The sequence below is a fragment of the Osmerus eperlanus genome, chromosome 2 (genome assembly GCF_963692335.1).
Source record: "Osmerus eperlanus chromosome 2, fOsmEpe2.1, whole genome shotgun sequence".
NCBI lineage: Eukaryota > Metazoa > Chordata > Actinopteri > Osmeriformes > Osmeridae > Osmerus > Osmerus eperlanus.
The window spans coordinates 5,589,940-5,616,207 of record NC_085019.1 but is presented as its reverse complement, the minus strand read 5'-3'; the positions used below and the strand labels follow the sequence as shown (position 1 = coordinate 5,616,207).

The 26,268-nt window shown below is 49.1% G+C and overlaps 2 protein-coding genes across 2 annotated transcripts in view; both read right to left on the bottom strand.

Moving 5' to 3' along the window:
• Positions 1–1,359: 1,359 nt before the first annotated feature.
• LOC134034246 (E3 ubiquitin-protein ligase RBBP6-like) lies at positions 1,360–14,485 on the bottom strand. Its single transcript, XM_062478651.1, has 18 exons — positions 13,846–14,485; positions 13,266–13,365; positions 12,712–12,754; positions 11,801–11,845; positions 9,790–9,878; positions 9,486–9,582; positions 8,981–9,120; positions 8,568–8,740; positions 8,118–8,221; positions 7,649–7,959; positions 7,411–7,489; positions 7,224–7,284; positions 7,013–7,070; positions 6,410–6,799; positions 6,096–6,221; positions 3,755–5,872; positions 3,428–3,575; positions 1,360–3,270 (listed from the first exon to the last, which is right to left on the bottom strand). Exons 1-18 carry the CDS (start codon positions 14,009–14,011, stop codon positions 1,360–1,362), a joined length of 6,159 nt encoding a protein of 2,052 aa, XP_062334635.1. The 5' UTR covers positions 14,012–14,485.
• A 9,475-nt stretch (positions 14,486–23,960) lies between these two features.
• cacng3b (calcium channel, voltage-dependent, gamma subunit 3b) overlaps positions 23,961–26,268 on the bottom strand; it is a 6,495-nt gene continuing 4,187 nt past the window's right edge. Inside the window, 3 exon segments of the mRNA XM_062478639.1 lie at positions 23,961–24,495; positions 25,716–25,800; positions 25,802–25,857. Coding sequence (XP_062334623.1) covers positions 23,999–24,495; positions 25,716–25,800; positions 25,802–25,857 — 638 coding nt within the window. The 3' untranslated portion in view covers positions 23,961–23,998.

Below are 26,268 nucleotides of genomic sequence, written 5' to 3'. Positions count from 1 at the left end.
TTCAAGGCCATTTGAGTGCGCTAGGAGCGGTTAATTTGCCAAGTACACAAATAACTGTATGAAGACATCTTATTATATATGGCACGAGTGTATCGTAGACCACTTCACGGCCAGTTCGGTAAGGGCTACAAAGAGGTAGCCTACAACACAATAAAAATACTGTCTCGTAGTCAAACCGACTTTCATGGTGGGGTGTTAAGAGACGGGTCTGTCTCGTCCTAGCTTCAAACCGGTGGTTATTGAGACCCATTTATGGCGGCACGTCGTAAAATCACAAAGCTTATTTGCACCTGGTTCATAAAACGGAAATGGTCTTCGCTGGCATTGTTTTTCAGTGTCCACGAGCAACTGCATAGGCTATGGTTAAATGTATTCCTTAATCCACTTCCAATATAATTAAGAAACATGAGATATTACCAGCCTATTGAGATGGAAAAGAGACGCTCTCTAGTGGATAAAATAAGTTCACAGAAAATGGTCGAACTCCCTTGAATGTGTAGGCTCTATAGCTTAGTTTGTTTTAATTAATAAACATCTAAGCGAAGACAAACGAAGACAACATTTTGCTGACATTTTTTATTATTTTCAAAACAGTTCCAAGTCTGTCGAATTCATTTAGCTTGCAGTTTAAATTAAACATTGCAACAAAAAATCATATAGGGTAGAGGAAATATTCACAGTGCATAAACCCTTGAAACCAGTATGTGCCACTACTACCAGTGCAATGCTATCCAGTTCATGTACTGTACTTACCCATCCATATCCCGATTTTGTCCTAACAAAGCAGGATGAAGCTACACAAGCTGTAGTTCCTCATTTTTAGCTGACTTCACACCACTAAAGCTTCCCAGTGGCATTCAAGCTCTCGAATCGCATCTTTCGAATATCCTGATGCTATGATACATTCAAAGACTCAACCATGGCAAATAACATTTCTACATTTCATATCTTTAAAGTGCTATTCTTTCAAGTTCTCATGACTTAAGAATGCATATCCTATAAGATAGAGATGGCATTTAGATGGCACACTACTAAAAAGTACCTGGGAAAAAAAAAAAAAACATTGATCAAGAAACAACAAAAATGGTTATTACCTAACCCATCATTCAAGTAAACCCAACCTAGCACTCTCGCAAGTGTTTGTTTATCCTCGCCTAACATGGTCAAATGACTTTGTTTTCATAAACATGTATATGGAAAACCTAAAGAAGTGATGATCTTAGGGAGGCAGGGAAACTGGTGTTGATTCTTTGCGCAGGTCATGGACATCTGTTTCCAGTTCTCCGGTCAGGGTCAGGTCTGGGCTGAAGGATATCAAAGGCTTTGTCTGTCACAAGATCAGAGGGACATTCGAGACGTTCAACAGTCTTGCTCCTCCTCCTCCGTCGCCTCCTCTTTCCTCCCCTCCTCGGCCTTCTGCCCGTCGCCCTCCCCCGCCGCCCCTCTCCCCTGCCCCTCCTTGTCTTTGTCTCTGTTCTTCCTGGACTTCTTCTTCTTGTGTTTGTGTCCCTTCAGCTCCCCCTCCTCACACTCCAAGCTCGCCTGTCTCTTGTGCTTTTTGTGTTTCTTGTGCTTCTTCAGTTTCTTCTTCTCCTTCCTGTCTCTCTTCTTCTCGTCTTTCCGGCTGTCCTGGCTGCAGGTGGAGCTGACGCTGCTGCTCCGGCTGCTCTCCCCCTCCGGCCCTTTCCCCGCATCCATCTTCCCCCCAGCCTCAGCCCTGTCCTCCCGCCTGTCAGCCCGCTCCTTCCTCGCCTCCCTCCTCCTGTCCTCCCCCTGTCGGCCCTCCCTCCCCCGGTCATCCATCCTCCCCTCCGACTCGGAGCCCGGGCTCTCGCTCTCGCTGTAGTCGGGCACGAACGCCGCCTCGTCCGTCTCCCTGACGGGGTCGGACTGCTGTCTGTCAGGCTGGAGGCCACTGGGGGACCTCGTCGCTGGGTTCTCTCTGCCTTTCTCCTTCCCCCTCCTTTCCCCATCTCTCTCGCCCTCCCGCTCCTGGTCCACGTGGGGGGACTTTGGCTTGTCTCTCCTCGGGGGCTGTTGGTGACAATCTGGCTGAAGTGGTTCCCTAACAGACCTGACCTCCATCTCTCTGGTTCCCTGGCTGTCCTGCTGGCTCTCTTTCCTCCCCGATGGACCCTCAGCTCGGGGTTCCTCTCCCTTGGTTGCCCCTTTAGTGGGCTGGTTCTCTGTGGAGCTGGGGGGCAGAGGGGGTCGTTTGTCCTGTGTCCTGTCCCTGCCAGGGCTGCTCTTACTGGGCCTCACAGGCTCCCAGCCTCGCCCGGCCTGGTTCCTGCTGGAGGAATCAGACATGTGCGAGTCTCTGTCCCAGCCCCGAGACCTGTGGGGGTCAGGGGGGGAGTCACGTCGGCGGTGAGGGGGTCTGCCCGGCTCCCTGTCGTCGCGACCGTCCCTGTGTCTGACGTCAAGGTGGTCTCTGTGTTTCTGGTCGGCCTTCTCTCTCGGGTCTCTGTTTCGGTGGTCTGTCGGCTTGCGGTCTGTCGGCTTGCGGTCTGTCGGCGTGCGGTCTGTCGGCGTGCGGTCTGTCGGCGTGCGGTCTGTCGGCGTGCGGTCCGCCGCGACGACCACGTTGTGGTCCCTGCCGTCAGAGGGTTTGCGCTCGGCCGGGCGGTCCCGCAAGGAAGAGTGCGAGGAGGACGAGGAGCTTTTCTCACTGCCGTGGTCACTCCCCCGTTCACCAGTCCTCTCTCGCTCCCGCTCTCTCCTCTCCCGCTCCGAGGGGTGAGAGGAGGTGGAGGACGAGGAGGACGAGTGGGGCGGCCGATGTTTGTCCGTCGCCTCCCTGCTCGATGTACTGCTGCGATCCCTTTCCCGCTCCTTCCCCCTCTCCCTGCCCCCGGACTCCTTGGCCCTCTGTCGCTCCTTGAACCTCTCCCTTTCGCTTTCTCTCTCCCTCTCTCTCGCCTGCTCTTTGTCTTTGTCCTCCTGTCTGTCTTTCTCAGCAGGTGAGATTTGGGCTTTGGAGCGCTGCGTATCAGCCAAGATGCCTTTCTCACTAGTAGGAGTGAGAGCTTTCTCCGGCGGGGGCCGCGACGAGCCTTTCACTCTGTCCACCTCCCTCTCTTGGTCTCTCTCCTTCACCCTCGCTCTTCCTACCAGGCTCTCCGTTGCCACGGAGAGGGTGGGGAGTGGAGGGAGTGGTGGGGGTAGAGGAGTGTGCGGAGGAGCCTGGGGTTTGGCCTGGACCGTGACGGCTTCCTCCTTCTCTCCCTCCTCCTCAGAGTCTTCCTTCTCCCATTTGGAGCGAGGGACCTACACAGGGGGAAAGTGACCTTTCAGAAGAGATGTTCATGGACTGTGGGGATGTTTCGCGTGTCGAATACTGACTTGGATGAGATTCATTCGTTCGTTTATTGGTGTGTGCGTGTGTGTGCCTGTTTGATGTTGTTTGTGCGCACACACGGCATACCTGTATGAGTACGATCTCATCCTCGGCAGGGGTGGAGCTGTCGTTGGTGTACTCCTCCAGGGTCTTCACTATAGTCTTCCTCTGCTCCAGCCTGTCCTCAGCGCTCAGGCCACCTCCACGTAGAGGGCTGCCCCCGGTGGAGCTGGCACTGCATTACACCAAAGCATCAAGGCACAGGTTACCAAATAAGCCACCATGACAACAGTGTTTCAACAGTACTCCAGGAAGAATAAGCTCGCTAAATGGGAAACAGAACATACTAACACGGCTAGGCTAGTCAAAAGATAAAAGCCAAGTGGTCAAAAAGGGATTGTGCAAACGTCTCACCTCGTGTAGTCTACCACACCCGCGGAGCCGTCGGGCGCTAGGACCCTGCGGTGGCCTCGGCTTTTGCTCCTCTCTACCTTCTCTACTTTGGTGGAGCTGATAGCAGCCGGCCCCTGGACCCCTCCTTCTCCACCTTCCTTCTTCTTCCCTTCCATGTTGATGTTGATCTTAATCTTCCCCCTCATCCCTCGCTCGATCAGGGGCCTTATGAGGGTCTCCTTCTCTCTCTCCTCCTCGTCGGTCTGGGTCTCTACGTCTGGCTTGGGGGATTCCTTGGTCTCTATTTTACTGGGCTCCTCTCCCCCTCCCGGTGCGTTAAGCTCCTTATCGTCCGTGCTCTTCACCTCTTTCCTCCCCCTCTCTTCTCGCCTCCTCCTTTTCTCGGGCTTGGTGTCTGGAGCATTGCTCCCGGAGGATCTCTCCACTGCCCTGCCCACCCTCTCAGCCTCTCTCTTGGGCTTGTCCTCTCTGGCAGACTCCCTGTCCTGCCTGGCTGCTGGTTCCTTCCAGACTCTCTGGTCCTCCTTAGAGGGCCTGGCCTGGTCTGGTTCACTCTCACTTTGCCTGTGGCCATCTGGCTTGGTTCTGGCAGCTTTGAGCTGGTCAGGTTGCCGGTCCGGTTTTGAATGAGAGATATGTGGACTTGCTTTAAGGGAGACAGCCGTCTGGAGATTCTGGCTGCATTCTGGTGCGAAGGGGTCTGGTTTGACGGGCAGAATCTCCTCCCTGAGTCGTTTTACCGCCAGCTCAGCCGGGGGGGTCTTCTGGTCTTCGGCCCTTACCGGGCTGGTCTTGTGGTGGGCAGTTTTGAGCGTGTCTGTCTCCGGCTCTCTCTTTCTGGCAGTTCTGGAGCTCGTATAGGAGGAGTTGTCGTCTCTCCTGGTTCCACTGGAGTCGGATTTGCGCTTGGCCTTGTCACTCTTCGCCAAGTCCCTCCTCTCGTACCTTTCTCTGTCTGAGGGCGCCCTATCCGGTTTAGGAGGAGGTGGAGCTAAGGCCGAGGCATCACTCTCCATTGGTTCATCCCGAACGGGGGTGGCGTCGTCCCGGCCAGCGGCGTTGACATCGCTAGTTTCTTTTCTCTCCTTCCTCTGCGTTTCCTCTGTGGAATCCGAGGCGCTGAAAGAGGATTCTCCTCCCCCTCTCCCATCTTCCCCTTTTCTCTTCTTCTTCTGCTTCCTGTGGGAGTGTGCACCAGGCTTGGAGGCACCCGGTCTAGCTGAGGTAACGGTTGCTACGCCAAAAGTGAAGTTGGCTGGCTCCTTGTCCTTGGTCGATCCCCTCGGGTTCTCCTTATTGTCAGGCTTGACGATTGGCTGTTGTCCATACTTCTCCAAGCACCTCTCCTGGTAGGTCATCGCTGCCGTTCTCCCTTTGGAGGCGGGGCCTGGACTGTGAGCTGAGGTAGGAGGGGAGTATTCCTCCCTTCTCCCCCCTCGACGGAAGGGGGAGCTCCGGGGTGAGGTATCCCTGTTTCGGGTGTGTCGGGGTTGGGCGTAGCGGTCTGTGGGGGGGCTGTAAGGTTCCGAGGGGCGAGCCCTGAAAGGAGGCGGGTGGACAGGGGGCAGGTGGGCGCTGTAGCTCTTGTAGTATTTCTCGTACCACTCTCTGTACTCGCGCTCCCACTGGTGGTAGCGCTCCCTCTCCTGGGAATCGGTACTGTCCGGAGCCCGTGGGGGGAAGCCCGCTTTGGGCTCCGGCAGCAGGGGCTCTTTGTCTCGGTAGCGCTCCCGGCCCGGGTACTTGCGCTCCGCCTCGGGCACCGGGCGCTCCCGGTCCGAGCCCGGTTTCTTGGCGGGCGGGGTGTGGTTCCGGTAGCCCCCGGGTCCTGGGGATCTGGACCTAGACCGGTAGCCACCTCCAGGCCCGTCTCTGCCCCGGTAGTGCGGGGGGGAGCGCGAGCGCGAGCGACGGTAGCCGCGGGAACGCGAGCGGTAAGTGCGGGGTCTGGCGGGGCGGCGAGGGTAAGGGGAGCGGGAGTGAGACCTGGACCGGAGTCTGGGTCGGGAGCTGGAGCGGGACCGGGAGCGACTCACGGAGCGGGAGTAGGAGCGAGGGGAACGAGAGTAAGACCGGGAGGAGCCACTGTAGGACGAGCCCCTGTAGGGAGACTTGGACCTGGAGAGAGAGAGAGAGAGAGAGAGAGGAAGAGACGGGATCAATTAACACCAGATGAATAACAGGCAAGAAAGGCCAGATGAGGGCCAAAAGGGTGCAGGATAGGGTGAGAAAGCAGGTATGAACAGATGAGAGAGAGAGAGTGAGAGAAAGAGAGAGACAGAGAGAGACATGGTGACTGGATATACAGAGGGTCCCTATTGGTAGGGATCACCATGGTTACCTGGAGTAGGAGCGCCTCCTCTCCTTCTGCATCTTCCTGTACTCCAGCAGCTCCTTGGCAAAGTCGTTGGTGAACTCCTCCAGCTTTGACTTGTCACTGGCCCTGCCGCTGAAAAGGCTGGGAGGACTAGGGGAACAGAGAAGAAGACACCGTCAGGTATCCACTCGCTCGCATGCCAACATGCAAAAGGATGCACCGATAACCAATGGAATCCCTTACATGGATTTCAGTTCATATTTCAGTTAATGACGAAAGGTTATCTTTCGTTGTTTATCCCCCCTTCCCTTTTTCCAGGTAAACAAAAGCAAACTCACTCCTCTTTCATCCTCCGCTGCTGTCTGTAGAAGTCATCCTTGGAGAGGAAGGAGGGGTGAGGGGCGGAGGAGAGCGAGGGGATGGGGGCGCTGGGGAGGGGCGGGGGCTGGGAGGTGGAGGGTGCCCAGGGGGGGACGGGCATCACCCCAGGGACTGGAGGGAAGCCTGGCGGGGGTACAGGGTAGCTGGAGGGAGGCTGGCCCGGGGGGTAGTGCGGAGGAGGGTACTGGGGGTGCCCCACCCCAAGAAGCGGGGGTAAGTGCTGGGTGGAGAAGAGAGAGGGAGGAGGAGGGAAGAGGGGTAGGGGTCCAGAGGAAGGTGGGGGCTGGCTGGGAGGGAGGTGGGAGTGTTGGGGTTGGTCACTGTGAGGCCTGTCATGGCCACCGGAGCTGGAGAGAGGAAGAGGAAGTGACATCAGAGAGGCAGAACAGGAACTTTATGTTTCGTGGACGCCAAGCTGATGTAAGGATATGAAGGACTGTGGGAGGTTTGCCCTTGTATTGTCTAAAGGGTTTAGCTTGGATATCTATGCTTATCTGTGAAGTCCTTTGTGACACTGCTTGCCAACAAGGCTACACAAATAAAGTTTGATTTAGACTTACGTGTCCCAACTGGGGGGTCCACCAGAGTGTCTGGGGGGGTTGGGTCTCGGGGGCGGGCCTGTGGGTCAAGAAAAAATGCATCCAAATACAAACACACCCATGTACTTGTTCTAGAAATCTTATATCAAGTCGGTTTTGAAATTCTCAATGTTATGCTGGCATGAGGCAAAAACCTCTCTGTTAAAACCAGCTGATGCCAGAGGTAACTCACCTGCTTTGTGGAGCGTGTGGCTGAGAGGAGGGGGCTGGGTTAGAACTTGGACATGGTAATCCTGGAGACAGCACGCAGAACACAGACATAAGCAGGTCTGGTTAAAGGTTGCAAAACAAACCAACCAAAACTGTGTGAATGCAATGAACAGCATAGTGTGTGTGTGTGTGTGTGTGTGTGTACTCACCGTGGGGAGGAGAGATGTGGGAGCTGGAGGGTCCGCAGAGACCACCACAGACTGGGTCGGCACCAGGTCCTCAACCTCTCTGGAAGACGGTAAGGGTTGCAACATTGTTACATGTCACTGATGTGGGTGAGGGGGTGTTGAGATCTACACCCATGTTGAAAGCATCTATGATTTCTCTGATGTCTGACTGTGTGATTCTGTGTGTACATGTGTGAGGTGTGTGTGTGCCCCTGCTTACTTTACAGGTGGCTCCACATGGCTGGGTAGGTGCTGAGGGGAGGCAGCAGGCGTGCTGTGGGAGGAGGAGCCTGCAGCGGTTTTCCCACCAACGGGAGGCGTGCCAGGCTGTTGGGCCAATGGTGGGGTGTCGGCCGCAGGAGGGCGGGGCATGAGAGGATCCTGCTGGCTCCTCGTTTGCTGGTAGGGGCGTAGAAGGCGGGGCTGAGGAGGGGCGGGGATAGGGGGCTGGGCGGAGCCAGCAGAGTCCGGAGGGCCGCCCTTCTTCATGCGCTTGGTGTAGCCCGTCTCATTCTTGAAATTGTTCACTGCCTGGAGACAGACCAGCCGGGATATTGGTCAAATAGCATCTGCAGTACAGGTGAACTGAACACAACCGGTCAGGTAGGAGGTGCGTTTGATTGACTCTGCTATGTGCACTATCCGGGTGGTACTCTAATCTTCCCCACGTCTCAGGGGGAGAGCCTTACCTGGCGCAGGAACTTATTGGCTATGAGGGCGTCGGGCGAGACGTCTGATTTGCCGCAGGTGGGACAGATGTGTTCGTCTGACTCCAGTAGAGACGTCCGGACACCTGAGAAGAGTCAACATGGAACAGTGAGGGGCGGAAAGGTCGCAGGTCTGAAACTAAGTTGGACTAGAATCCCATATTGGGACTAGTGAGGGGGGTGAGTAGGTGAGGGGGTGTTTTGGATGTCAATGAGTGAGTGTGTGTGTGCGCGCGCGTGTAGACTCGCAATCATCGCAATAGCTGTGTGCGAGTGCCGACCGTGTGTGTGTGTGTGTGTGTTCAGACTCACAGTCGTCACAGTAGCTGTGTGCGAGTGCAGACCGTGTGTGTGTGTGTGTGTGTGTTCAGACTCTCAGTCGACACAATAGCTGTGTGCGAGTGCAGACAGTGTGTGTGTGTTCAGACTCACAGTCGTCACAGTAGCTGTTGCCGCAGCAGGGGATGACGACAGCGTCGGTCATGAGATCTTTGCAGAGGAGACACAGCAGCTCGTCAGGGATGGGGTCTTCATCCTCCTCCGAGGACGACTTGGCCTGAGACACGAAGGGAGGCTTCTCCTTCTTACCGATGGCGTACGCCTCACTACAACACACAAGCCCTTTAAACACTGGCTGCCAACACACAAGCCCTTTAAACACTGGCTGCCAACACACAAGCCCTTTAAACACTGGCTGCCAACACACAAGCCCTTTAAAGACTGGCTGCCAACACGCGAGCCCTTTTACAATGGCTACAATAAACTAAACTTTGACACACGGGCGGCCACACGAAAGCCCTTTCCAGTGTTGTGGATGAGGGGCGTCAGAAGACAGGGGTACTTACGCGTCTATGGTGGGGATGGCGTAGCGGCCGGTGTTGGTCAACATGGCTCCCTTGATGCTGGGGTCGTCCACCTCCATCATGAAGGAGCGAGGGATGCCCGTGCTCTTCTTGATCCTCTGAGGCGCCTCGAAGCTTTTATCCTGCTGGCACGACCAGATACGCACACGTCACATGCTTGCGTGTCGCACACACATCTTTGATTCGGTCTGGCGTTCGTGTCGGTTGTGTCATGCAACGCGTTGGATTAAACGTGAGTGTTCAATGTCGAGTCAATGAGGAGAATCTTGCGTTCTGTTGCACATTTGCATCAGTAACAAAAGAACAGTAGACAAATGGTACTAGAAAAAAAGCATAATAATTAATAAATTAATTAATTATTATTAATAAATCATACAAAATAAAAGACAACATCACAATTTGTCATTGTAAGCTGTTGAGTGGGCACAGCTGATTGGTTGAGCGGATAACCAGAGCTGCAGGGGAGATCACAGATGTGTCCTATTACCCCATTGGTTGGACAGTTCCTGATGTAGTGGCCGTTCTTGCCACAGCGGAAGCAGGTGTAGTTGGGAGGGGGCGGCCCTGACAGCTTCTTCGTGTAGCTGGTTGGATAAAAGGAACAGATAAGTCGTTCGCTAGGCCCACAGCAGCTCATCCAGATGAAAATACACGTCACAAAACCAGGCATCCAGACTGAGGATATCGGGCTGAGCAGTTGAGATCAGACCACCAGAAGGTCCATGAGGGACCTAGTGAACTAGTGACATGTTGCTTCGGGGCAGAGAGCCCCTCTCTCGCTCCGTACTCACTGGATGGGGTCGTAGTCGTGGTTGGACTGTGACATCATGGCGCGGATCTTGTCTTCCTCGGAGGCGTTGGCCTCGGCCAGGTTTGCGGTCTGCATCGCAGGGGCGAGACGGCAGCATCACACACACACACACACACACACACAGGACAGAGGTTAAACGGGTCAACAGGAAACATACAGACAGGACTGGATACGTGCTGACATAACCTTGGTTTTGATGGTTGATGTGGAGGTTGCTACCCAAGCTTCTAAGATCTAGCTGTCTAAAGACTTAGTCTGGACCGACACACTGACCCTCACACCAACCAGGCTCCTGTAAAGAGAAGCTTATGGAGCTGCACTGATGCTGCTTGTGTCTCTGTTGAGGTCTCTGTTAGTCCCAGCATACAGCAGGGGACACGCAACCCTAAATAGCCTTGTTGTGTTTACTTGTTAGCCATGAGTCAAACAAATCACTGTTGGGAATCTGGCTGTATTCAATAACCTTACTGACTGTGTTCAGAGGTATGTAAAGGACCTCACATTGTTGCTTTCTATAAGAGAAGCCTCGTCTTTCAAATTGACTAGTTTTAGCTTCAATACATTGCCATCTTTAAACGTAGATTAAGAACTGCATTCTGAACAGAGTCTTGACACAAAACTCTGGTTCTGAGTTACTTTGTTCAACCCAGTTAGATTCAGACCAGTATTGATCCCAATCCCAACTGAGGACAAATCACTGAATGACTGTAAACTACTAAAGCACTGCGAGAGAAAAATACCAATATGCATGCAAGGCACACCACTAGTCCACACACTCATGGTCAGGGTCTAAGAGACATTCGCCAAATTTTATTGACAAAAAAAGAAAACGTCAAACACAGTAATTCTCCCATTGGCCCAAGAATCCAACCCCACTCAAATACAATGACACCGGAAACGTAGGTTTCATTACATAAGACTAGAGTCAACTGCAATTGAGGTATATGATCAGTTTACAACCAGTACCAGTCCTTTACAAAGTCATCACTCAAGAAATGTGCAAATATATGGTCAATATTGTAAGCATTTAACATCTACACCATGGTGTACATTTGCAACTTTGCAACATCAGACACTCTTTTACTATAAGTAAATTGTTGACAGAATTTGCCTTCACAAACTAATGCTGTGTTCACAGTGACAGAGCATGATGAGTGAGGTCAAGTAATCAGGGTTACACAGAAGATGACAGTCATATACAGCAGCCTCATCCTGGGAGGCTGAAACAAAAAGTGTACAAACAAGTGTGCTTTAGAAGCAACCCGAGGGAGGACAAATATCCATGGAGAGAGGGGAAAAAAAATATGTTGTGAATCTTCATGAGAAAAATGAAAAAGGATAAAAGCAATGTTGACCGAAAAGTAAACAATTCTTTCTTCTGTACTGTTAACGCGGTACGGTCCTGGTAGCGCCTGTGTGTGTGTGTGTGTGTGTGTGTGTGCGCGCGCGTCTGTGTTTATGTGCGCACAGCCAGAGGAAACGGACACAAGCAGCATGCTGTAAGGTGCTTCACCCAATGACAAGGCTAACTCTTTACAGGAGTCAGGAGAGACACACATAACAATTCATATTAATACTGATCAATACATGAAATAGCAGCAGCAGTTGGGGAAAATGAGTATTAAATCTGCAAAAAAAAGACAGTGGCTACATTGATAACACAGGAGGATTATTTTTAAACTTAATTTGACCTTCATATTAATTATAAAGACATAGATGGCTTTCTAACATCCATTAGGTGATTATCATATGTCAATATAAACAATGTTAGGCCCAACAGTTGTTAAATAATGATCAGTGTCAAGACTTGTGTGCTAAATCATAACATGTATAAAAATAGTATAGAGTATACATTAGATACAGTGTACTGCAGAAGGCAAGGTAAGAATTACATTCATAAACACTACAACTACTGATCAAAATAAAGAAAAATTCCATGAGATTACGAAAGACTATGTTCAAACAGAAAGGGTTTCACTGAGGGGGTATACCTTAGACAGCTGGGCCAGAGACACAGACACTGCATGATCATCCATCTGTTTGAATTAAAGACAAAGTCAGTTTACCACCAAGATACATATAAGAGGAACCACAACCAGGAATGACACATACATACACATATCCCTGCCTACATTCTAGGCACTGACACTTTCCAACATCGGTGAAGACGTAACTGAGATATGTCTCAATGTCTAAGAAGGAATAACACAACCTAACACTGGCTTGTGTGAGACAGGACACTCAACCACAAGAGTTCAGGACTGGACTAGCTCGGCTAAAAAGGGCTTTGCCTCCAGACCTATCTTCTCATTGTCACTCAGATAACTGTTATTAGTGTGCTGGCGTTGGCCTTCTCTCTATCGGTCTCAAACACACATGGGCACAGCTATCAGATTCAGGACCACTGCCCTGCCCTTAGACATTCACTCTTTGTTAGGTATAGGGGTTTAGACAGCAGGATACAAATGGGAAGTTTAAAAGCTCAAAAGTTTTTATTAGAAAAACAATAACAGTTTTACAGACGCATCGTATTTAAAGAAACTACTGGACATGTTCCACTTCTTTTCAGGCAAATCATAAAGACTGATCATACAGGCATCTGTACAATAGATTGCCATAACCTTTTTTTCCATGTCTGACTTCAGTGGGAAATATTGCACAGTGCAGCATTCACATGCACGCTTTCGAACATTTTTCAAGTTTTGGAGAGAAATAAAACATTTGAAAAAAATCAAATAAAAACATTGGATTTGTTCGATGGTTACATTGGATTTCAGGAGGAGGATAATTGCATCTCCACAACACTGGAGTGGTTCCAGAACATTGTGCCCACGTTCAAGAGTACCATGTGGAGGCGTAAGTGTGAGTTCAGTGTGGGGTGAGGTGTGGTTTGGTTACATACGGCTTTGGGGGGTCCCACGACATGGTGATGGTCAGAGCGTCCACTGAAACACAAACAAGAGGCAGTGTGTCAACTTTGCAGTAGAGCCAGGGAAGCACAATGGGGCCATTTCCCCAGACACAGAGTAGGCCTAGCCCTGGAATCAAATAGCCTACACTGCATGCTCCGCCATTGAATGGAACTCTTATGTTCGACTGAAAGCAGCCAGGGAGGGAGGAGTCATTCCTGGGCCTACGCAGGCTTGTCAGGGCTCTCTGCAGGTGGCTGACAGCTGTGGTGAAGCACTCTTTTTTTTTTTTGCCTAACCGACAGTTTCTATGACATCAAACCCTGAATGGGGAGTCATAAATACTCACTTCTCCAAAAACAGTTATTCCGAGATCCCTTACGCTTAACCCATAACTTACCTCCCGCCACAATTTGGGATGTAATTCGTGTATAAATATGAAGAGAACAGCACCAAATTGGACCGGATACACTAAGAAAACAAGTGCTCTGACTCAGGTGAGGAGTACAAGTGTGTAGAGAACACAGGAGTCACAGTCAACACTTACATGAGATAGGTTTTATTAGTGGCTTTGACTCCTCCCAGGGGTATTCTCTTGATGATGACTGAGGAGTTCTTGGTGATAAGTGCTGTGTCATCATGGTATTCTACAAGTTAGAGGATGAGAGGGGAAAGGAAAGGGAGACTATGGATCTGCAAAATGCTCTGTGTTTATGTGACCTGCTTGGAAATCCAAAAGATAATTATTATTTAATCTTGCCATGTCATCATGAAGTAGAATATCTGACATTTATATGGATTAAGTATGCAACTAGCAAGCTTAGTACGAAACGGAACTGGTTTTATACACTTTTCTAAGGTTGTTACCGTACCATATGTGACGCAACCACTTTCTGTAATCCGCACAGCTGTCAAAGCCAATATGGCCAGGTCAAGGCCCACGTGTGGCAAACGGTCAATGATCACTCACCACCATAGCTAATTATATTGAAAATATGTGTATCTAAGATGGTTCCGCGTTCAACACCGACTTGAAATTACTTCAATTTAGCTAGCTAAGCTAACTTGAACATGACATGATCCGTTTGTCAGCTTTATCAGACGCCCAAACATGAAGAATTGCTTACCTTCTTTAGTCTGTGCGTTGGTTATCTGTAGATCACAATCGCCGGCCTTGAGTTTCTCCCGGCCCATGATCTGTCTCTTCAAATCACTCAAAGTGATGTGCAGGCCATCGAAAGTGACGGTGTCATATTGGAGTTTAGACGAGAACTTATAATGCACACAAGCCATTTTGAAGTAGCGCAACTGCTAGACCCCCTGATAGAAAACTAGTTACCTATGTAATTACACTAGTTTTAAAACAGGCGGCTAGCTACAAGCTCTTCAACTAGCTAGAAAAAAAGTATATTAGATATCTAGCACACAGCTGGTGCTGGCTACCTTACTTACTTGTCCAGTTAGCTAACGATTAGTCTTTTAGCTAGCTAGCTACTGTAGTGGCTAGCACTCACTGTAGCGCACCAAGTCTGTTAAAGACAGTGGCTTGCTAAGCAACGCAGTTTTTCAAATTACTTTAATTTCTGTCGGTTTCAAGTGATAAATTGGGTAGGTTTTTATTCCGTTCCATTTTAAATAATTTTGGATATGATACGTTCCGTTGATTATCAGCTGTACTTGGCTCGCTAAACTAGCTCGATAGCTACAGCTTGCTGTCTCCACAACGACCTGTCATATGATCGGGGTTTCCGAAATGCAAGCGCAAGGACCACGTTCAGAACGTCAGTGTCTCTCTATAGACTTGCGCAGAACACTTATAGGAGGCTGGATCATTTTGACAATAAAAAAAAAAAAAAAAAATTTTTTTTTTTTTATAAATGTGTTAAAGACAGTTAGTTTAAAACCATGAAAATAACCACCTAAAAGTCAAGTTCTGCCGTGAACCATTTAGGCAAACAAACGTATAAAAATGTCATACAGTTAAAGTGACCACTAGATGGTGAACCAACATAATTTATAATCATGAGTTTTTAAGTTTCTCTAAGAACCTTTCTATTCAGAAATACCTTTTTTACTATGACGATTTATAGACACTTTTTGTCTAGCTGAACATACTTTTTTTTGAATGAGAGAGAACAGAGAATGAGCTCATAGGTTGCTCAATTTGGTCAAGATGTGCTTAGGGTATGAGAAAAAGAGAGAGAGAGACCAAACTTCAAGAAGAAGAGATGATCCTAATGAGAAAGTATTGTATACCCCCCCCCCCCTCTCTCTCTCTCTCTCTCTCTCTCTCTCTCTCTCTCTCTCTCTCTCTCTCTCTCCTCTCTCTCTCTCTCTCTCTATCGTTCCTGCCTGGCTGCTCAGAGGAGGGATCTGCCCTATCTTTCCCAGCTTAGCACTCCTTTGTGAGGGGAAGGCAGAGGGAGGAGAGAGGGAGAGGGGGAAGATAGAGGGAAAGGATGAAAGAGAAAAGGGCTGTTTTTAAACGGTCGTTCTTATCCTGATCTGATATGTTACACATCCACTGACTCTGTCATCAAAGAGCCACTGTGGATCCACAGCTCCTTGTATGTGTCTGTCTGTGTGTGATTGTGAGTGTCTGCATATGAGTATCAGTGTGTGTCTGTACGGGATTTGATTTGATTTAGTGCGTGTATGTGTGTGTGCGTATACATGACTCAAAATGAGGGTGTAATCATGGGGTATTCTGTTGCAGTAAGTGAAAACTAGTAGATGTCTTGTCTGTGTGTGTGAGAAGGCTCAGTGGGACACTGCGGAGAGGGAGGACATAGTCTATTGAGACTGTGCTGTGTGTCGCTGCATATGTCATCTTGAGGATCTAGGATTATAGAGAACTAACAGCCAACAACTGTTTTCTTCTACACGGGTCGATGTTCTCTTTCTTTGTCTGTCCATCCTCTTGCCTTTCGGCAACTCTCGCTCTCTCTCTCTCTCTTTCTATCGTTCTCATTCCCTCGACAACTTGGTCTCTCTACCTCTCCTTATGTTCACGCTCCTTCTCATCGGCCTCCCCCTGCCTCTCACACCCCCTCTCCTCTCTTCTCCTCTCACTCCCCCTAACTCTCCTCTTGCCAGCCCGGCCTCTTTCTCCCACCTCCGTCCCTCTCTCCCCTCCCCACCCTGCCCTACTCACAGTGTTCACAGCTCTAAGGGGTTTTCACGCTGCAGATGGCCTTAGTTGCTTTAGTTTTGCTCTAGTGAAGATAGCACACACACATACACACACACACACACACACACTCACACTTGAGACTGCTCTCTTCATTAACTCGGAAGAGTGTCAATACAAATCCGCAGTTTTCAGTAGTCCCAGACGTCTAGTCTAGTACTTGTCTTGAAAACCTTATCGGAGAGCACCAATAAGCACTGAGTCACTGAAGGGCCAAACCCAGTTCCAGTAGTGATAGGGAGGGCATTTGTTCTTAGTCCATGCCAAATGGTTGTCTTGGTGTTCAAGTATTGGATTGAAATCGGTGTAGTATGCACATATACAAACATGCAGTCAGTCAGACACACCAGTACTCCAGTACAGACACACACAGACATTCACACACACACAAACTCACACACACACACACCCACACACACCCACACACACACACACAAACACACACACTGGAGATAACAGGAGCTCACACAGCTGAGCTGGGCCTCATGTTGTTTCTGTTCACGTTGCTTTGAAGATGACTGTGAAGTTTGGCAGCGGGATGGGTGCTCAGCCCAACACAGGCCCTCTGGGGTGGTTCAATCCATACACACATCCACACACACACATCCTCACACAGAAACTCTCTCACACACACATACAGTACACACACACACACACACATACACATGCCCTGTGGGGCTGGACAAAGGGCATCCATGTGGCAGTGCCAAGCCCGCAGGGGGCAAATACATCGCCAGCTGACTCACCAGAGCAGGTGTGCTCTCACTGAAAACAGTCAGGAACACGCGACACACACTTCAGTCAAACTTGCTTCCCCATCAATCAGGACATCATATACACTGACTGCGCATGAGGTGTAACAACATCCTTTACCAGACACCTCAAACTGCTCTGATTAGTTGTCATTGATTTCGTTAAGCTAGACAGAGGAGAGTCTTCATCACAGAGGGAGAGAGATCTAAAGTGAGAGGGGCATAGAGAAATATAATTAGACGTGAGATGCCTGGCATATTCACAAGCTCCAACCACACACACATACACACACACACACACACACCACCACCGCCAATGCCCCTGAGGGACAACACCTGGGTCTAGACCCCCCCCTCCCACCCACCATCCTCCTGAGACCCAGTCCCAAGAGACTAATCATTGCCAAACTCTCTCTCTCTCTCTCTCTCTCTCTCTCTCTCTCTCTCTCTCTCTCTCTCTCTCTCTCTCTCTCTCTCTCTCTCTCTCTCTCTCTCTCTCTCTCACCCTCTCTCTCTCCATCTTTCTCTCTCTCTTTCTATCTCTCTTGATCTCCCATCTCCTTTCTACCAACCTGATATAATCCTATTTGGTATCACCCTAAAGCGAAGGAGAGAGAGAGAGAAGTGATGTGCAATAGAAAGGAAGAGAGACATATGGAGGTAGAGAGGGAGTAAGAGGAAGAGAGAAAGAGGGAGAGAGTGAGTCGACTGATCAAGAGACCAAAGGGTAGAGTTACAGTGTTTTTGTGGATGCTTGGCATGATGGGAAGGGGTTGACATATGGCCCTCACTGAGGTGCATAGGTCATACCAACAGTGCCGGCATCTCAATGGGGAATCAGCCACCCCGTTGTGTGTGTGTTTGTGTGTGTGTGTGCATGCATGAGTAGATGCACACAGACAGCAGGGTCACCACAAGTCAGGCCATCACACAGGAAGCGTTTCTCTCTGTAGTGACACTTTCTCCTGACGGTGTCACTTCCTGTTTAACGGTTGCTTTACATGGCGCATAGCAGGTGACAGCTTTCTGCTACACATGCCACCCGCAGATACACACACGTGCACATGCGTATGTACATATGTATGAAAGTACTTATGTGTAATGATGTTGCAGGGAGAGTGGGGTAAGATGGTTAGATGGTAGAGTCAGTAATAGATTTTCATTCCTGAATGGCTGTTTTGACTGGAGGTTTGACTGGGATCAAAGCTTGGAGCATACCTCCCTCAGAACCTCATACATCAACAGACAGATGTTTCAGCAATGTCCTGGGACTGACACACACACAAACACACACACACACACACACACACACACACTGACTAGTATCTGAGGTCTGTCTGCCTGCCAATGTTTCTGTGTCCAGGTGTTGCCCTTATCCATCATGGCATATAGACAACTTGACAAGGAGTGTGTGTGTGTGTGTGTGTGTGAGTGTGTGTGTGTGTGTGTGTGTGTGTGTGTGTGTGTGTGTGTGTGTGAGGTGAGGGTGAGGGCAAGGGTTTGACAGCTTGCACAGGATGACACGTCCCCACGTCTCTCTGCCAGATGCTGTTTTTGCACTCTGTGTTAGTTACTGTATGTGTTTCCTCTGTTAGTTCAAACCTCAGGCAGGGTCGGCTCCAAGGGGGGCATTGATGGGCAATGCCCGCCCAAATGGAATGCTGTGCCCCCTCAAAAAATAATTTTGTTCAAGTATAAATAAGTGTGTCATAATTCTGTCTGAGTTGATATGATGACGCTTAAAAAATTATGAATAAAATAATGAATTTTTATATAATGCTTCATTACAATACCTTTTTTATTAGCCTACTTGGTTTAAAACTTAAGTTTGCGATCATGTGTGATGTGTGATCTGATAGTTAACTGACACCAACTAGCAATAAACTTTTAACACTGGCATTGGCTATAAATTAAATATCAAGATGGCTACACTTCCCTGCAGAATATGTAGGTCTGCTCTTATTTTGACTCTCATGCATGCTTTGTAAATGTGTGCCTCCTCAGCAGTGTCCATCTAGCCATCTAGAGAAACACACACACACGCGGTGGTGAGAAAACAAGAGAAATGCAGAAGAAGTAAAAGACAGAAGGAAAGATAAACCACTTCATAGTAGTTTAGATACCCAGGGTTTAGGTTTTGCTGTAATCCCGCCCACTTCTCACTCTAATCCCTGTGATACTTTGATGTTCCAGTAGTGACATCACTCTCATGAATATTTATGAGGGACTCTAAACGTCTAAGCCTACTGTAGCACCCCCACACACACACACACACACACCCACACACTCACACACACACTCACACACACACACGCAGGAAAGAATCACAATTGGTGAGAGTAGTAATTTGAGAAGAGAGAGGAAAAGAGAGATGGCATGTTTTTCTAAAAGAAACGGTATAAATCACAACGCTCTTCTCATGAATTCTTTCTCATGAATAATTGTTTAAATGTGAGAAATCAAAGAGAATCCCATCTGTCGCTATCTATCTTTCCTTCCTGCCTTCCATATCATCCTCCTTTCCCCCTTCACCTCACACACTCACCTTGACAGGAATGGAGAGGTGTAATAATTGGAGAGAGAAACAGATGCAAAATAACGAACACTTTTGTTGATACAAAAATTGGGGCAAAACCTGTGTGCGTGCATGCATGTGTGTGTGTGCGTGTATTGTGTGTGTGTGTGTGTTGTTTTGAGGAGGAAGAGAGAGCAGTTAGGGAGCACATAACAGAGAGGACACAAAAAAACACTGCAGACGCCTTTAAAATGTATTTTCTTTTATTATTTCTAAGTATTATACTGTATATAATATTATTTCTCTCTATATATATGTCATCATATGTATATCTAAGTAAAAGTGTGCTTTTCCACAGCATGTGTTTAAGTTGGACTGCTGTTCGTTGGAGATTTACTCATACAGTGAACTGGCTAGCTGTCAGCTATATGTGTGTGTGTGTGTGTGTATGTGTGTATGTGTGCGGGTGTCTGTAAGTGTCTGTGTGTAGTATCACATGATTTGGCTCAATGGCACGGAGCAAGACTAAGTTCCCCTTAGTCACTGATCTGAGGTCAGTTTTTCAGTTACCCCTCAATGGTTAAGGTTGGGTTCTGGGATAGTCGACTCTGATCCTAGATCTGTGTTGAAGGGTAACTTCATGCCCAAAACCAATGTTGTGTTTGTGTGTAACAGTCCTCAGGTCAGTTCAAAATAACTGCTTGGCTTTAGAGGCGACCCTGGAAGCTCCCTGAGCTGACCTGGGACCAGCTGTCATAGGGGGCCACTGCTCTGCCTTGCAGCCCCCTCCTCTGACCCTGGATCAGCGCTCTCAGCCAGGTCCGGTAGGAACGGGGAACACTGGAGGCCTTCAAGCAGATCCCAGAACAGTCCTTACAGAGCAGATTTCAGTACAGTCATCTGCCTAAAGACAAGCCCGGAGAAAACTCTGAATGTGAATATCTGATCCCAGTGCAGTCCTTACAGGTAGTCCAGATGAGGAGGAGGTTATGTGGAAGCTCCATGGCTGATCTAGGACCTGTCTGAAGGCAGGAGAGGCAGGCACTGGGTGCATGGACGATATGCGGCAGCATGTATGATGTGTATTGTGTGTGTGTGTGCGTGTGTTCAGAACAATTCAGTCTAATCTCATCTCTCAAAGTGAATCAAGGTTTAGTCCATGGCTGATGGGGCTTGATCATTGTTCTGGAAACTCCACAGAGGAATTTTAAGAAACACAATAGTTTTTTTTGTTGAATTATTTCCCTTTTTTCTTCTTCGTTTAAGAAACACATAAGCAGATAATGATGATTTTCCAGAATTCACACAGTGATTTTCGAGGCCAGGGTTTGTCAGTGTGGCTGGAGAGGCGTGGTGCTCGGGGCCAGGCCAGGCTGGTGCTGACCGGGTCCAGAAGTGACGTGTGCTCCACAATGTGAGGTGTCCCGTGGACAAACAGTGACTTCTGGCATCAGTGAGGCGAGGCTAACGTCCGTGTAAGTTCAGCTGAGTGCCCAGGCCGCCCACCCCTCCCTCCTCCTCCTCCTCTCCTCCTCCCCCTCCCCTACTCTGTTCCCTCTGGGGAAGCTTCAGAACTGATCAAAACAACACAACTCACGGACCACACAGAGTAGAAAAGAAACTAGAGCAGTACAAATGCATCAATCTACCCCATCGTAAACCCGCTCCAACTGCAGAGGAGTCAGAGCCGGTCTGAGCTAGGTAAGCTCTGAAAAATTGCACCTTTTAGAATATTCATACTGTGATTATTTATCTAGGGATGAGTGTCAAAGCACTATGGCATAAGCAGAGGAACGGGCTGTGTCTCAATCAGCACCTCGAAGTGCACTCCTGTGAAGCAAGTCCAGTGTGGTTCTGGTCAGATGTAGTGTGCTACCTGGAGGTTAGAAGGTGCTCTGAGACTGGGCCACACAAAGAGAGAGTAAGGGCGGAGTGCTGGAAGCCGATGGTTGTGACATGAATGGCTGGAGTCAATGCATATGGCTCATGAATGGTAGTGTGACCTTTGACCCCTACTTTGAACCCCCTATTAAATAACCTCTAAATAGAAACCCCACTGCTAATGCAACTAGGCTAAGTGTGAAACTTCTAGAATATTACAGCATTTACATTGTCAGGAGTACACAGAGTAGAATTACCTTAACCTAAAGCTAACCCTAACTAACATAGCCTAACCTGCTAGAGTAGAGGGCGAATAGTCTTCAGAGTGGAACACATAAAAATGCCCACGAGGCTCTGGATAGTCCTTTTGCATAAAGCATTTGTACTTACTTATTCAGCTGGTTAAAAACTATTGTTCCTGTGCAAAATGTGTTTTGAGCCCCCCTCCCACCTCCCCATCCCAAACCCCCATGGGAACTACTGCAGTGTGGAGTGGATAAAAGCCCTTGTGTGCTCATGTCCTTTAAAAATTAAAAGCCCTTCGGAAGAAAAAAAAACTGTTTGTTTCACTCCAGCTCTGGACGGCAGGCTGCTGCTGGGTCCTGCAAAATTCATATTTACACACGGAGACTTAGCAGGCCGAGCTGCCCATTTGTAGGCTTCTGTTATGGCATGTGGACCGGCAGGACACAGCGGCGCAGAGTGCCAGCAAGTCACAGTTTGAAACAGCTTTATTATCATGGTAGGTTGTAGCAACTGAAGTGTCCTTTCATGTTTCACTTATACATAAAACGGCGTGTCAACGGTTCAGGTAAATGAAACAATGCAGGTTTTCCTCCTCCTCGACTCTCATGTTCAACACTCTGAAGACGCAGACAAGGCGCCGGGACTGAATTCTACTGAATGTGCTCACATTCTCTCTCTCTCTCTCCTCTATCTTTTCTCTCTCTCTTCTATCTTTTCTCTCTCTCCTCTATCTTTTCTCTCTCTCCTCTATCTTTTCTCTATCTCTTCTATCTTTTCTCCTGCCTTTCTCTCATCCAGTGATGTCACTAATGTCCTGACTAATTCCTGCGTTTTTCTTCAAAACGCCTGAACACAAACAGAGCCAGAAGTGTTTGTGTGACTGAGACTAAAGACAGAAGCCTTCCCTGGCAAGGTCAGATCAGACTCCAGTATCTTTATATGTATATGAATAATGTAAACGTGTATATCATTTAACTGAACTTGTCTGCATGTATGCCAGATGATCAAATAATGTGTACAGCGTTCTGGATGTCAGATAGGGCATCATTTTCTTTACACATGTATGACACGACACTGTTGAAGTTGTATATTGGTGTGTGTGCGTGTGAGTGTCTGTGTGCATGACAGGCGGTGATGAAGAGAGCAGAGCTGTGTGGCTGTGAGTGATGCTATGGTCCGGTCTGGGTCTGTGTTCAGACTGATTGTCTCTGGCAGGGAGACAGACACACTGGCAGTAAGAGAGAGAGGAGCGAGAGAGAGAGAGAGAGAGAGAGAGAGAGAGAGAGAGAGAGAGAGAGAGAGAGAGAGAGAGAGAGAGAGAGAGAGAGAGAGAGAGGGGGAAGGAAGGAAGGAAGGAAGGAAAGAAGGAAGGAAAGATGGAAGGAAAGAGGCAAGTAAGATTATACTTAGTAGTAGTTTGAGGTTAATTTTGTGTGAGTGACAGAAAAAGAGAGAGATGTGAAGGTTGTGGCAGCTTATTACACTGAAATATTTTCAGGAAGAATGAAAATGGTTCCCTCAAATACAAATATGCATCCTTCATTTATCATGGGTTGCATTACAGTATCTCACCAACACACTGTTCTCCAAGGACTGAATTGGTGAAAGCAAAGATTCAACCACATAAAACTGTCACCTATGTGAGTTCCGTGGTGACAGAGGATTCAAATTAAGTCATCCCCAGTCCTCCACTACCAATATGACTATACTTCATTCCTTTAGAGGTGACACAGAGGAGACATAGGACCGTGACTTTTATCAAAGTAATCCCTGGAATGGGGCAAGGTCTGAAGTGAAATTGGGTGAGGGATGCGATGAGAGGGGGGAGGCATGGCACTGATTGAGGCATGACGGGTGAGGGCAGACAAACAGACAGACATGGTTGGTATTTTGAAAGGTTTTTAGGTGAAAAAGAAATGTAAAAAGTGACTGAAAAAGGAGTAAAGAGTAAAAGGAAGCACCAATGACCTAACATTTACCATCTAAAGAGTTAAATATAGTTAAGGTAGACGTGGCCCCTACTTACAGACCCAGGGTCAGATTACCCACCCACCCCCCACCCCACCTTACTCCTCACTATCAGCTTCATAAAGACCGGACCCTAGGTCTGCTGTTCCGGCCAACGCCTAGATTTTCAGTTAAATATACTGGTATAGAAACAGGTGGAAGCTCCTTAGTGCTCCCTGTGCTAACCCCACCCTGCTACTGTCCTGGGGGTCAAAGGTCAGGGGGGGGGCAGGGGTCAAAGATGGTAGTTCATAGTCCTCACAGGTCTTTCACCCCCTCGTCCCTCTCGACCATTTGACTTCAGATGCCACCCTGCTCTGGTGTTGGCTGCAGGTGCCCTGAACCACAGTTTTTTGTCCCGATATGTTTTCACATCCCTGTAGGTTAAAGGTGCATTCTGTAGCTTTTCTCCACCACCTAAACAAATACTAGGCCTGCTCTGTACGACTATATTTTGAATAAAAAGCTCCAGAATGCGCCTTTAGTTTGCGGGCTAAAGGTAAAGCTGCACCTGTTCTGACAGCCCACCTGCGACCACAGCTAGCCCTCCCCCCCAACAGACTCCCCCCCCCCCCTCCCAGGACCAACAGTTCATCAACGCCCCTAACCCTTTACCCTGCCCTGCGCAGCCTCTGCCCCCTCTGCCCTATCCCTCCCCCTCAGTCCTTCAACCAACGGGGCCGGCCCCCTCAGACAGGTGTGGTTCTCCTGTTGGGGTCCTTGCCGTAGTCCTTGGTCAGCGTGCTGCTCTGCAGGAACTCCCTCTCCGAGTTGAGCAGCGCCCCCATGGCCGCCTTGCTGCCCGCCTCGCGGGGGTTCAGGGTGTACATGGAGATGTCGGCGGCCGCCGGCCCCGTGTAGCCGCCCTTCCCCAGGGGCGAGGCGTCGCGGCTGGGCGCCTCGGAGGAGCGCACGCTGGAGCGACGGCGGAAGCGGTAGCGGTAGGACGGGATGCGGCTGAAGGCGGACTTCTTAATGAGCTCGGTACGGGACTTGGCGCGCTGCTTGCGGTGCTTCTCGATGAACATGTGCACGGCGAGCACGCCCACCATCTCGGCCATGATGAAGGAGAGAGCACCGAAGTAGAAGGACCAGCCGTAGGAGTAGCTCTTCTTACTGTCACTCTGACCGGGGTCGCCCGAGTTAGCGGATATGTACACGATGATGCCGATGATATTACTGAGGCCTGGGGGGGGGGGGGGGGGGGGGAGGGAGGGGAGGAAAGGGTGGAGAGAGAGGTTAGAGAGAGAGGAATGAGATCAATTGAAGAGAAAGAGGAGGAGGAAGAAGAAGGAGGGAGATGGAGTCAGCCATGGAAATATAGGGACGGTTTATCGAAAATGGAGACAGACCAAAAGGAATTGGAGAGACAGAGAAAAAGAGGGAGATAATGTGTCAGGAGAGAGGGAGGAGAGAGGTGGTGGTGGGTTATTGCACACAGCTGGGTTCTCTCATTCCGTATCATTACCCACAATGCACTGCTCGGCAGCCGTATGGAACACAGAAAAGAAGAACAATTAGGCTGCTTTAATTAGCCTGCATCATCCCAGCATATAGTGGTAAATAATTACCAATTTGGCTTCATGAATTTACTACAAAACCCAATGGGACTCAACACATCCCACTGAACAGTAATTATAGTGCTTTGTGTGAGTGTGTGTGATGGCATGTGTGTACAAGTGTATTTTATGGGATCGTGTGAAAGTGACTGCGAGTGTGATTCTGGGAGGATTGTGTGTGTGTGTGTGTGTTTGCGTGTCTGTGTACACTGACACACTATTACAGCGACTTCATGGTGTTCTTGTTGATTGATTAATCGGGCGTCACGTCCAATTTCCACACACTCGATTTTTAGACAGGCGCGTTTGTGTGCTTTAGACGCCTAATGGGGTCCTTCAGCAAATATTAGAGCAGAGCAGTCATCTGGTTAACATGTTCCCCCAGTCGCACACACACACACACACAGAGGGCCAAAACAGGGACAAATGAATCAACAGTCGGCCATGTTGCTTGCTTGTTTGTTTGGCTGAGGAGGGGAAGCAGCCAATAGAGTGAGCATGCCCCAGGGACTCATGGGATTGATATCACAGTCTATCAGTGGAGGGATGTAAATGTAGGCCATGTGTAATTCAGGGTCACTGAGCAGTGTTGGAGATCCGATAAAGTCGTAGGCCAGTGAGGGAAGCAAAACTACCTGAACCAGTCTGTGTGTGTGTGTGTGATAGGAGTCTCTAACAGTTCAGCACGCTGCGCTTGGTTTCGAAACCCCATGGGTTCACATTTTACACTGTCTTAATTAAAGGCACTGACTTCAGCCCTACCATGGGGATGCACATGCACACAAACACACACGCATGCACACACACACACACGTACGCACGCACTCATGCGCACACTCAAGCTCACCTGCAGAGACAAAGAAGATTCCGGCGCTGAGTATGACGTTATGACGACTTCGGTAGAATTCGCTGGCAGCTACGCACAGCCCCCCCCATGAACAGCAGCCCCACACTCATGATGGGGAAGATACTGGAGGCCCGCACAGCTCCTGAAACACACACACGTGCGTACACACACACACACAGGCATTCACATATATGAGATCAAATGAGAGCTATAGTGTGTGTGTACGTGTGTACGTGGGCTCTTACACGCGTACACACACACACACACAAGGGATACTGACGGCTGAACGCTTGGTTAAGTCTGAATGCAGAACATTCTGTCTCTAACAAGGGAAAGAGATGGAATGGAAGAGTTGGATGGAGAGAGGGAGAGGAGAAGATGGACGGAGAGAGCGACAGACAAGCAAGTCCAAATGACAAATAGCAACAGACAGGGGAGGAGAGGAGGACACTGAAAAATCCATTAGTTAAAAGGGAGATGGAAAGATAGTGAAAGATAACATAAACATGGAAAGACAGAGACAAAGACAAAGACATAAAGGGAGAGAGATCGA

What these genes read in the sequence shown, in the direction of transcription:
- LOC134034246 (XM_062478651.1), bottom strand. Translation starts at nt 14,011, where the DNA reads ATGGCTTGTGTGCATTATAAGTTCTCGTCTAAACTCCAATATGACACC. An exon ending in TCGTGGGACCCCCCAAAGCC is followed by an intron (nt 11,846 to 12,711) that starts GTATGTAACCAA and finishes TAATTCAAACAG; the next exon opens with ATGGATGATCATGCAGTGTC. An exon ending in CCAATAAGTTCCTGCGCCAG is followed by an intron (nt 7,960 to 8,117) that starts GTAAGGCTCTCC and finishes GTCTGTCTCCAG; the next exon opens with GCAGTGAACAATTTCAAGAA.